We start from the raw sequence: 12,504 nt of genomic DNA, 5'->3' as shown, positions 1-12,504 counted from the left end.
GTGTTTAACCCTGTATCCAAGAATACTGATGGTTCTGGCATCCAACAATGATATGTCCAGTGATCTCTATGCTTTTCTCTTTATGATAAATGGAAAACATCATGATTTTTCCACATTTATAGTAGTTCATCTCCAGGAAGTGTGCAGATAGTGCAGACAGGCATTGTTTTGAATCTAGAATACAGTTGGCTCTTGCAATGTCCGGCCAAGTCGTGATTTCTCAAATGCTTGTATGATCAGTTACATATAGTCATACCTCGGTGGTGGGGCTAAGTCCAAATAACTGTTTTTCATGGTCTATAAGTCCCTTTAGCAAATACCCTTATCCAGATGACTTACAATTTGTTTCAGTTTATACAATGACAGTTTATACAACTGAGGGTTATGGGCCTTGCAGTGGCAGCTTGATGGACCTGGGATTCAAACTCATGACCTTCTGGTCAGTAGTCCAATGCCTTAACCACTAGGCTACCACATCAATAAGCAATTCACTAATGATGATACCTGATTCATTAAAAAAAAACATGGCTGCTGTCAACAGATTTCAGGAGACATTAAACAGGATAAACACTGACCTATTGTCATGAAATTGAATGGTGGGTTTAGGAAGGGATCCTACACTATCTGATGCAGTCAAACTGGCCATTGAAAGGGGGCTTCAAATGTCAATCAATCCATGTGCTGGTGAGCTTGATTTACTAGATGTGACCAGTTGTAACTGACTTACAGAACCTGATCTGATCTATAGATTTTTTTGTTCTAGGTAACAGTAATGAACTAGCCACAAGAGGCAATACACTGCCTTGCAAAAGTATTCATACCCACTGAACTTTTTTCACATTTTGACATTTGACATATTTTTAAAAAAGTATATTATCATCAATATAGCATACGATACGATACCTGAACTCAATCAACGGATAAAAAAAACACAATAATATGAAAATAAAATATCTGACGACATCGGAAACGGAAAGACGTCATTTGGACGCCGATTGGATAAGATTCCCGGGTTTAATACATCAAACCTGGCGGGTTTAAGGCATTTGCTGTCTTATATTACTTGTTCAAACGTCATTTAGATTTAAAATCCACCATCTTTATATTATTTTGCTATATAACATCAATCAATATGCACGTGATTAAGAGAGGTGGGTATTTTTTATTGCATAGATCCAGAATAGCTGCAAAAATATTATGAACCTTGTGACAGTTAGCTAGCTGTTTAGCATAGTTTTGTTTGCATGTTCCTACCCAGTATAACCTTATGATATTCAAATGATATATTTCTTATATATAATTGAATGAAACCGAAGTTTTTCTGGTTAATTTTAAATACAATGAAAGATGTTGAACAAAGCAGGTTAGCAAGCAGGAAGGTCCAACTTACAAAGCTAGACTGTGTATATTAGTGTAAAATACAGCACTGGTTAATGTAATAACAGTGAAGTCACTTATTACTACACTATTTGGAATAATCTTGATGTAAAAAGATGATTTATTTATTTATTTTTTAGTATTTCCTACACATCTATGTTACTCCTTTGTTCGCTTCATTGGCGCCAAACCGCTTGACGCCTTTGAGTTGTTTACAAAAATCTTGACACTTTTTTAACCTATTTATTATTAAATGATTGATTTTTACGCTGTTTTCTCTACCACTGTAAAGTAGGATTTTAAAAAGTTTTGAATACTTTACAGTATAACACCTCAAACAAAGACCTGTAAAGGAAAGTCTCCATATAAATTAAGACTAATGATAAAAGACAGTCAAATTTACTGTATCAAGAAACCTTTAAAATAACATTTTTTATTTCCTGAGGTTTGAATTAAAAATGGGTGTTGGTTTGTCAATCTCTCCTCAAAAGTATGAGCATTAAAAGTCTTTTCTAAAATCAGTTTCTTTGTCAGACAAACAGCAACTGCTTGCTGATGAAGAAAGTGACCCCTAGCTAGACGTATAATCAACTTCTTTTAGAAATGAATCAAAACAAACTATATCCTTAATTTGTTTACGGTATTTGGTGTTTAAACGACGCCTCTAGTGCAGGCTCCAAGCGAATAGACCGCTGTATTTGAGTTGTTGGTGATCTGCAGTTGGTCGTGAGGTTCAACCTTCAGAAAGATCTGCTAATCATCATGAGGGCTCAGAATCTGTCTATGGCTGTAATTTAAGAGTGTTGTCCAAAGAGGCGTCATTTTTTATGACGTATACTCAAATTGACACGAGATTCACTCTTCTACTTGCTTCAGTTGATCTGCAAATACTAGCATGCATAATCTGTGTAATTTTTAGTCAGGTCTAAATTTCATAAAGTCTTACCAGATTGTAATTTTTATCTTTTACAGATGGACGCCAGGAGCGTGTTATGTTTGATAAGATCACTTCTCGAATTCAGAAGCTCTGCTATGGACTCAACGCTGATTTTGTTGATCCGGTTTGTATGCTTATTTCGATAGACAATACATTTACATTTACAGCATTTGGCAGATGCCCTTATTCAGAGCGACGTACAGAAGTGCTTAAGTCTCTATCATTGGATACATTAACTCTGGGTCACTAGGTTACATACTTAAGATACCATGAGTTTAAAACATTGTTCAAAGTTTTTTTTAAGTGCGAGGTGCAGTGCGAGGAGTGATGAGGGCTTTGAGGTAAGAGGGAGCTGGTCCATTTTTGGCTTTGTAGGCAAGCATCAGTGTTTTGAATCTGATGCGTGCAGCAACCGGAAGCCAGTGGAGGGATCACAGCAGTGGGGTGGTATGCGAGAACTTGGGTAGGTTGTAAACAAGCCGTGCAGTTGCATTTTGGATCATTTGCAGAGGAGGAATTGTGTTCATAGGTGAACCTGATAGCAGTGAGTTGCAGTAGTCTAGTCTTGAAATGACAAGAGACTGAACGAGTCCCTGAGCAGCCTGTGTGGACAAAAAAGTTTTCTTGGGTTTAGTGGACAGAAGGCAGAGAGTCAATAGTTGAAAGAGATGAGAAGAGAGTATCTGTGGCTACCAAGGGTAGTGAGGAAAAAGACTCAGGATCAGGAAGAGAAGAAAGAGTGCCAGAAGCTACAGAAGAAGGGGAGACAGTGAAGGTTGCGGCTGGTAAGAGTGAGGGGGTGAGAGGTAGTTTTAGGTAGGATAGGGAGAGTGATGGTGAAGGATAAGAGGTGATGATCGGAGACGTGTTGTGGGGTAGCAGTCATGTCTGTAGTTGGAGAAGTACGGGTGAAATCCAGGTCCAGGGCATTGGCTCCTTTGTGTGTGGGGATGTATCTGTTGAGTGTCAGGGTGAATGAGTCTAGAAGAGTCAGGAGGGAAGATGATTGAAGCTTGTCAGAGGGGAGGTTGAAATCACCAAGCACTGTCAGAGGGTAGCTATCGGAATGGAAAGCACTAAGCAGGGTGTCCATTTTGTCCAGGAAGTGTCCTAGGGGACCAGGAGGGTGGTAGACAACAATGATGATAAGGTTGATTGGAGATGTGACTGAAATGGCATGGAAATCAAAAGAGGAGACGGTTAAATGAGACGAGGAGGGGTGTAAAACACCATCTCTTTGACAACAATAAACCTGTACCACCACCCTTCCCCGTTTCTCGTGAGAGAAAGCATAGGCAGAGGATAAAGCAGCTGGTGTAGCAGTGTTCTGTGGGGATATCCAGGTCTCTGTTCCACAAGAAAATCAAAGGAGTAATGGAAAGATAAAGGAGAGCTTTCTTTACAGCAGACTGGCAATTCCTTTCACAACAGAGGAGGGTAGATGAGGTTACTGGGATTGTGACATCTGCTCTGTGGACGAGAGCGTCTGCAACGGTAGGAATTGACGACAGAGATGGGTTTGAGAGACACATCTGCAGTCAACCAAGAGTGAGATTTAAGGTGTGGTAGAATATATCAAACAGTACTAGACACTTCTGTTACAATGCGCTAGAGAGACACTTCCAAACCTGTAGCGGAGAACCTTCAATTTAAGTGAGTAAGCCCCGCCCACAATTCACACCTTAAGGTAGACTGAAACTACTCCTGATTACTCCTGAACAACTAACTACCAACACTATAAGATCAACAATATAACAAAATTTAAATCACACTACTCTAGAGTTATGCTATTGTGATTATCTTATGAGCTGCATTTACCCCATTGGTCTCTACTCTCTTCATGAAGAGATCAGGGATCCCGAGTGTATAGAACAGGTCCCTGCTCTTCTTTACCAGTGTTTTTCAGCTCCAGGAAGTCAAAATGTCAAAGTGCCAGGCTTTCAGGTACATGGCAAAAGCTCCAGGTCTCTGCAGAGATTAAGATGCTTTGTCATATATGGTAAACTCAGAATTTTTTTTCAGAAGACATGCAAGTGAGGAGGAATTGGTGAAATAAGATTTTTGCCTCTGGCCTTGATTTGCCTGGGAAATTTGACCTCCTGTCAGACCTCATTTGCCTTGTTTTTAATGACAATATAGTAGAGCAGACTGGTTTTAGCAGTACTATAACTTGGTTTGCAGTTTTTCTAGACATTTAAACCGTGTTGTAAACACTTACAGACTCAGATTACCATGAAGGTGATCCAGGGTCTGTACAGCGGAGTGACCACCGTTGAGCTGGACACACTGGCTGCAGAGACGGCAGCAACACTCACCACCAAACACCCAGACTATGCCATCCTGGCAGCCCGCATCGCAGTGTCCAATCTGCACAAGGAGACCAAGAAGGTCTTCAGTGGTGAGTAATCATGTGGGGTTAATGTCAATAACAGTAAATAAATATGATAAATGTTTGGTGTCCTAAATATGATAATCGTTTGGTGTCCTAAATATGATGAATGTTTGGTGTCCTAAATCTGACATGGCCAGTTATGAGGTGAAAGATAACACAGATTATAATTGTATTCTTGGGTCAGTGTTGATCCAAGCAATGTGGTGCATTTTCCCCCAACTACAGTTAATCATTTCTATTTTTATTTTTTGCAGATGTTATGGAGGACCTCTACAACTTTGTTAACCCCCTGAATGGAAGACACTCGCCTATGATTTCCAAGGAGACACTCGACATAATTATGGAACATAAGGATGTAAGAAAGCAGATTCTGAGTGTTTGTTTTGTTTCTCTGTAATGTGATTTGTTTTTAAACTCTTCATTTTCTTCCATCTACAGCGCCTCAATTCAGCCATCATCTATGACCGGGATTTCTCCTACAACTTCTTTGGCTTTAAGGTAGTTGGAAATTAGCATTAGTATTTGACCTCACATATACTTATGACCAGTAGTTTATATTAAAGCTGTTTACATTTTGAAACGATTAAACAATGCAATGTCTTCTTTTTTTAAGACCCTGGAGCGCTCGTATCTGCTTAAGATCAATGGAAAAGGTAAAAATAGATGTGGGAGAAATGTTTTTAAATGATAAACAATAGACACTCACTTTGCATAACTGATTGTCTGTGTGTCTTTGTCTCTAGTTGCAGAGCGGCCTCAGCACATGCTGATGAGAGTTTCAGTCGGCATCCATAAGGAAGACATCGCTGCTGCCATTGAGACCTACAACCTTCTGTCTGAGAAGTGGTTTACTCACGCTTCCCCTACACTGTTCAACGCAGGCACCAACCGGCCTCAGCTTTCCAGGTACACCCACACCACAGTGTTTGTGAAGAGTCACTACACGGAAGCTCATTTCATTAAATCTGAGCTTTAGTATGGTGTGTTTTTGTATGGTGTTTTCTTTTTATTCAATACAATGACACATTTATCCGTCTCTTAGGGCCTTTTTTACACCTGGTCACATCATGTGTTTTCTCTGATCCGATAGCGATTTGTTAAAACTGTTCCATTTACATTAGGCCACATAAATGCGTCTTGGCGAATCTGATATCGACCCGATCTTTCTACTCCTCCCCAAAATTCAAATATATTTTACCTTTCCATGGTAATTGAAATGGAACATGCTTTGCTGTATGCAGTTTTCAGAATGCAATCAAAAAGAAGAAGAAAAAACTTGTTACGACGTTTATGCTACAAAAACAGCATTTACTGTATGCTGCATTTTTGTTGGCGGCAGCAGTGCATTTTAAGACCCAACGAGACACCTGGGTGAAAGATCACTCGCGAGTGACGTTCTTCCGTTTGGTGTATGTGGCTTGAACAACCACATTTATTTACACCTGTCCAGTTCCAGCTGAAATGCGTCTCAGACCACCTCCTGAAGTGGTTTCAACGATCAGATTTGTATCCGTTTCAGAGGGCATTTAGACCTGGTCTTTTTACGATCGGATAGCTATTGGATCACAGAAAACTCATAAAGTGACCAGGTGTAAAAGCCCCATACTGGAGACCAGTTTTTCCACTCAGACATGTTGGATGCTTATCTGTGCCTTTTTATAAGCAAGTTCAATTTTAGTAGTTTTTACACTTTTTTTTAGTAGATTAACACAGCCACATGCTTTTCTCCACCAGTTGTTTCCTACTGTCTATGAAAGATGACAGCATCGAGGGAATCTACGACACTCTGAAGCAATGTGCGCTTATCTCCAAATCCGCTGGGGGCATCGGGGTGGCTGTGAGCTGCATTAGAGCCACAGGCAGCTACATCGCAGGAGTGAGTCAGCCTTCACCACTAGACTGCAGCTTAGAGGAGTTCTACAGGTTGTGAATTAATGATATATTTTTTTTCTGTTTTCAGACAAATGGCAATTCTAATGGTTTGGTCCCTATGTTGCGAGTGTACAACAACACAGCTCGATATGTTGACCAGGGAGGAAACAAGGTGAGAGAAATTCTGAATGAAACCTTGAATTTGCACTAAGGCATGTAACTTAGCAGCGAAATTAAAGCTGAACATTTACTATGTAAGGAAAGCCACAATTAAAATATCTTTTAGGACTGGTTGTTAGTGTAATATCATTAAACTGGCTCATTATTGTATACTGCAGAATGTCTTGACAAGGTTATAAAGTAAATGGAAATTATTTTTACTAAAATCTAATATTTTGATGATTTCTTTTATTTGGCTCATCATTTTTGGCTGTTTTAGAAACTACCAGATTTCCCAGATGGCCACATAGCATTTTAGTTGCAGACATAAGTGGAATATCGTGCCATTAGCTGTTGTGCTAAAGTGCTATTATCCAATTAGCAAACTGAACTACTGATGTAGACCTTTATTTAACCACATGCATTACAAAATCTCAGCTGATCAAATTAAGTGAGATGATTGACTGGGAACAGGGATCATGTGGAAGAACATCTTCGTCATGTTAACATGACAAATTGATCTGCAAGCGGACAGGATTTATACACTTCGGCACTTCTGTTCTCTAAAATACAGTATGTGTTGTCTATAACAGGCCATACTTCTGAGTTTACCATATATGACAAAACATCTTTATCTCTGCAGAGACCTGGAGCTTTTGCCATGTACCTGGAACCCTGGCACTTTGACATTTTTGACTTCCTGGAGCTGAAGAAGAACACTGGTAAAGAAGAGCAAAGAGCCAGGGACCTGTTCTATGCACTCTGGATCCCTGATCTCTTCATGAAGAGAGTAGAGACCAATGGGGTAAATGCAGCTCATAAGATAATCACAATAGCATTGTGCTAATGGCTACTTACATTCAAGGCTGAAAAAAGTAATAAGCATTGCTGCAGAATGTAACAGCTTTAAGTATTAGGTTACCCCAAATAGGTTATTGAGGTTTAAGGATAAACCATAAGCTATCTTGATAAATTGGCAAAGAATATCAGACATTATCATTCTACATAGTGTCTAGAAATTAATATCACGAACAGAGCAGTCTTCAACTGAACACACACCATTAGCAGCAGCCTAAGATGTTGCAGGTATTCTTACATATCTGATGTGATTGACTTCTTCGGGTGCTCTAGCAGAGAATGACTGAAAATGGCTCAATCACGAGTATGGAAATAGGTGTGCCAGAGCCACGGTTATGTACACGTAGCCTATTTGCATCACAATAATCTTAAATCAAAACCTCTGCACACATACCCTGTCCATACAGCCCAGAATTGTGTTTCAAGCAGCAGATGGCAGTAAAATAACAGTGATTTCTTTAACCTTTAAAAGTCTTTGCTGATGCCAGTGTCAGGAAAAATATGTAACATATATTGTTTAATTATCTGGTGCAGAGAATTAATTTAAATGGCATGTCATAGGCTTTAGTGTTTTTTTTTTTTTTTTTTTTTAAACAAATAAATCAGCATGCAGTGTTTTGTTTTTTTCCTTTTCTGATTGGTCTTACTGTAGTCATTTCTTTCTGATGTGTACACAATTTTGCTTTTTTTTGCAGGACTGGTCCCTTATGTGCCCGAATGACTGTCCGGGTCTGAATGAATGCTGGGGAGAAGAGTTTGAAAAGCTTTACACAAGGTAAAAAAGAAAAAAAAAACTCTATAGCAGTTACAAGTCTTTCACATGTGAGAGTTGCCACACATCCGACTGAACCAGAGCTGATTAGTTATTTCTGCTCAGAGAGAATATTTTTAAATAATTGATTGAAACGATTGTTTGCATGGCAGTTATGAGGAAGAGGGGAAAGCAAAGCGTGTGGTGAAGGCTCAGCAGCTGTGGTACGCCATCATCGAGTCTCAGACGGAGACGGGCACTCCCTACATGCTGTATAAGGACGCCTGTAATCGCAAGAGCAACCAGCAGAACCTGGGTACTATTAAATGCAGTAACCTGTGCACAGAGATTGTGGAATACACCAGCAAGGATGAGGTGATTACTGAGTACTTACAAAAACTACACTGTATCCATCCACACTAGTTCTAATGTTTGGGAATGTGTTCTATGGAAGTGTTTTTATTCCCCCTCTTTCAGTAAACCTGCTTTTCTGCTTGCAGGTGGCTGTGTGCAATCTTGCATCTCTTGCTCTGAACATGTACGTAACACCTGAGAGAACATTCGATTTCCAGAAGTTGGCGTCTGTCACAAAGGTCATTGTTAGGAACTTGAACAAAATCATTGACATCAATTACTATCCAGTGCCAGAGGTGAGTTTTATTATTATTATTATTATTATTATTATTATTATTATTAACTCGTGTGTTTGTCTGTTTAAATAAAATTGAAATTAATTTTAGTTGTTTGTCAGCATTATGTGATTATGATGTTAGAATGTGGTTTGTGATTTTTTATTTTTTTTTTAATAGGCAGAGAAATCAAACAAACGCCACAGGCCCATTGGTATCGGAGTGCAGGGGCTGGCCGATGCCTTTATACTGATGCGTTTCCCTTTTGAGAGTACAGAAGCTCAGCTGCTCAACATCCAAATCTTTGAAACGATCTACTATGCAGCACTGGAGTCTAGCTGTGAGCTGGCAGAAGAACATGGCCCGTATGAGACCTACGCTGGCTGTCCTGTTAGCAAGGGTGTAAGTGTCCAAACTGGAGCAAGGCACAAGAGGCTCTCACGTTCTTCCTAATAACCATTTATTATATGTATGTAGATTATTAGCATTTAAAGAACCTGTTCTTGTATCTCAGATCCTGCAGTATGACATGTGGAACAAGACACCAACAGACTTGTGGGACTGGAAGGCCCTGAAGGAGAAGATTGCAAAGTAATGTTTAGTATTTGTGGGTCTGTTTGCACCTTATTCTGAAAAAGACTCTGAATAACCCTTCTGGACACTTTGAGATGTTTTCGTCCATTAGGTGGCCTTTTTTTTGGTCATATCTTTCTTTGTTTCAGTTAGAGAAATGATTTTTTGGGATAAATCTTAATCAACATGTACTTTGGAAAGAGTATTTAAAATTTTTGACCAGGTCTAAAATTTTACACCCGTACGTGCACATCGAGATCAAAATTGGCCTTTAATTTAATTAAATTCATTTTCTATAAAATGTATCAGATTAATTTTTTTTTGCGTAAATCTGTTAACCAACCTCAGTTCTAATCATATTTTTTATATTAAAACTCATTTTTTGTGTGTTTTTATGCAAATTTGACCACTAATTAATTAGTAAGTAAAAATTAACAATTTAGTAGTTTTGATTAGAACTGAGGTTGATTTAACAGATTTATGCAAGAAAAAAAGAAAAAATATTAATCTGATATATTTTTTATACAAGCTTAATTTAGGGGATGCTTTTGACCACATACATGATGAATGGGGTAGTATTCATGATTTTTCTGGACATGTGGAAAAGGGCAAATGCTGTTGGGATGGAGAATAGTTCAACTGATTTCTGTTAGAAAAGAAAGGATGTAGGATTTCCTATAAACAAACAGACGTGACTAACTGCAGCTTTGCTTTTGTTGCTTTGCAGGCATGGGATACGCAACAGTCTGCTCTTGGCTCCCATGCCCACTGCTTCCACTGCACAGATTCTGGGCAACAATGAGTCCATTGAGCCCTACACCAGCAACATCTACACACGCCGCGTGCTGTCTGGAGAGTTTCAGGTAAACACAACTTACTTGTTTTTGTTACGAGTTGCTCAGTTTTGAACAGGGAAGTTAAGAAAATGTACCTTAGAAAATTGCATTATCTCAATGCAGTGTTTGTGCTTACTTTTTTTTTTTTTAGGGATTTATCAAAGCAAGGCTTTAGTCATTTAGGAACAAGAATGTTCTAGAAATTATGCTTGTACGTCTTGAAGTATTCTGCATTCATTGACGTATACAGCACTTTTAATGAAGCATTTTTTTTTATCATGTCCATTCAGATTGTGAACCCTCACTTGATGAAAGATCTCACAGAGCGAGGACTATGGGACGAGGACATGAAGAACCAACTGATTGCTCATAACGGATCCATCCAGGTTAATATTTTGTTTTCAATATAGTAAAATTTGTGTATTCTCCTTGGTGTCTCTTTAATGGTTCTTGGTTTCCTTGGTTTTACAGGAAATCTCCACAATTCCAGATGACTTAAAGGAGTTGTATAAGACAGTATGGGAGATTTCACAAAAAGTGGTCATTAAGATGGCTGCAGACAGAGGAGCTTTCATTGACCAGAGCCAGTCACTTAATATCCACATTGCTGAGCCCAACTATGGAAAACTCACCAGTATGCACTTCTATGGCTGGAAGCAGGTGACTGAAAGGATTTAGTCTCCATCTTTTGGTGTTTGGTGAGCTCTTCTAGCTACATGCTTTGCTCACACTTTATCATTTTCTCTACAGGGACTAAAGACTGGCATGTACTACCTCAGGACAAAACCAGCTGCCAACCCTATCCAGTTTACCCTGAACAAGGAGAAACTGAAGGTAGTGCAGGAAACCAAAAACAGTGAGGAGGAGATTAAGGAGAGGAACAAAGCTGCTATGGTGTGCTCTCTGGAGAATAGGGATGAGTGTCTGATGTGTGGCTCTTAGACACTTTCTTCTTTTCCTCATTGTGTCTTCCTCCGTTCTTGGTCAGGTGTTTAATAACTGATGAACTGAAGAAGGTTTAACTTTGCTATAAGTCTATCTGGTTTCTTATAAATATGATATTGTCTGGGATACAAAGCATATGTACAGTTATTTCACTTGGCTACATGGTGTAACAGTATTGTATAGATTTTTTATCTTGGTATGACCAACATAATTCATGTATCAAGGTACAAAGAGCAAAAAGTAGCCAGGTGATACATTTTGCATAAAGGTCTTCGAACACTTTCTAGTATTTTTAATACATCTGTATTAAAAAAAATATATATCTTTTTTTATGTGATAAAACAATTTAGAATAAAATGAGTGAATATTGATCTTGTTCATGAAAAGGATCGACTTGTTTCTCAAGCATGTTGTTTATTAAAGCAGAATCGCAGGTGTTCTCACAAAGCAAATGTACTGAGAATCCCCATGTGGTAAATCATTCAAATGTCATGGGACTCTTATAGGACATCCTGGCTATGATGCACAAACAGGTTTAGAGCATGCAGCAACCTGCATAGGCCATAGGGACAAATTATAGCTCACTAAATAAAACTTAATTCAGGGGAAAGGGGAGAAGGAAGAGTCAGTTTACACTGCATGGAGATTTGTAACATTTTTGTAAAAGATCATGTAACATCATGTAATAACCGATTGCCTATCATCATAGCTTATAAGCCATGATAGGACTTTAATAAATGACTTTTAAAATATGATCATTTGAATTGTTAGTCTGAATATGCAGACATGTAGAGTTTTTACTCATTCTATAGAAAGAAAGCCTTTGAGCAATATCAGTTTCTTCTGTTATTATTTTTTTAATTGGATGTGCAAGTACAATTTTACACACACACACACACTATCCTGTCATAAATGCAACAATGTTTGAGATTAACAAGCAAGTTAATAATCACAAGCTTCAGTAGAATGTGCTACACCAGCAGACAGATACATCAGGCTTCACCCAGTCAGCTAAGAACAGGAATCTGAAGCTACAGTGGGCACTTCTTGTGCTTTACTTAAAGCTACTGTTCGCTGGATGGTTTTTTTTGCACCAATCTGTGTAAACAGTAGAGACTGATGTGCTTAAAAATCTCAGGAGATCAGCAGTGTCTGATATAACAGCCAGCAACCAA

At 38.7% G+C, this 12,504-nt stretch overlaps 1 protein-coding gene across 1 annotated transcript; it reads left to right on the top strand.

The window, feature by feature from the left end:
* The first annotated feature begins 990 nt into the window (after window positions 1-990).
* Window positions 991-11,700, top strand: rrm1 (ribonucleotide reductase M1 polypeptide). The gene is made up of 19 exons (XM_047805698.1): window positions 991-1,151; window positions 2,350-2,438; window positions 4,535-4,712; window positions 4,961-5,061; window positions 5,145-5,204; window positions 5,320-5,359; window positions 5,450-5,612; window positions 6,441-6,582; window positions 6,667-6,750; window positions 7,381-7,542; window positions 8,291-8,370; window positions 8,520-8,721; window positions 8,847-8,996; window positions 9,156-9,377; window positions 9,490-9,566; window positions 10,276-10,411; window positions 10,675-10,770; window positions 10,856-11,044; window positions 11,135-11,700. The coding sequence occupies exons 1-19, from the start codon at window positions 1,133-1,135 to the stop codon at window positions 11,324-11,326; spliced, it is 2,382 nt and encodes a 793-aa protein (XP_047661654.1). The 5' UTR covers window positions 991-1,132; the 3' UTR covers window positions 11,327-11,700.
* The last annotated feature ends 804 nt before the right edge of the window (window positions 11,701-12,504 follow it).

This window comes from Tachysurus fulvidraco, chromosome 21, assembly GCF_022655615.1.
Source record: "Tachysurus fulvidraco isolate hzauxx_2018 chromosome 21, HZAU_PFXX_2.0, whole genome shotgun sequence".
In the NCBI taxonomy this organism is placed as follows: domain Eukaryota; kingdom Metazoa; phylum Chordata; class Actinopteri; order Siluriformes; family Bagridae; genus Tachysurus; species Tachysurus fulvidraco.
The sequence above is the reverse complement of the archived record's forward strand: the minus strand, read 5'-3'. Positions and strand labels throughout refer to the sequence as shown.

Excerpts from the sequence above, each read along its gene's own strand:
- rrm1 (XM_047805698.1), top strand. Across the intron at positions 5,062-5,144 it reads TAATTATGGAACATAAGGAT|CGCCTCAATTCAGCCATCAT; the intron begins GTAAGAAAGCAG and ends TTCCATCTACAG. Across the intron at positions 10,771-10,855 it reads CTCATAACGGATCCATCCAG|GAAATCTCCACAATTCCAGA; the intron begins GTTAATATTTTG and ends TTGGTTTTACAG.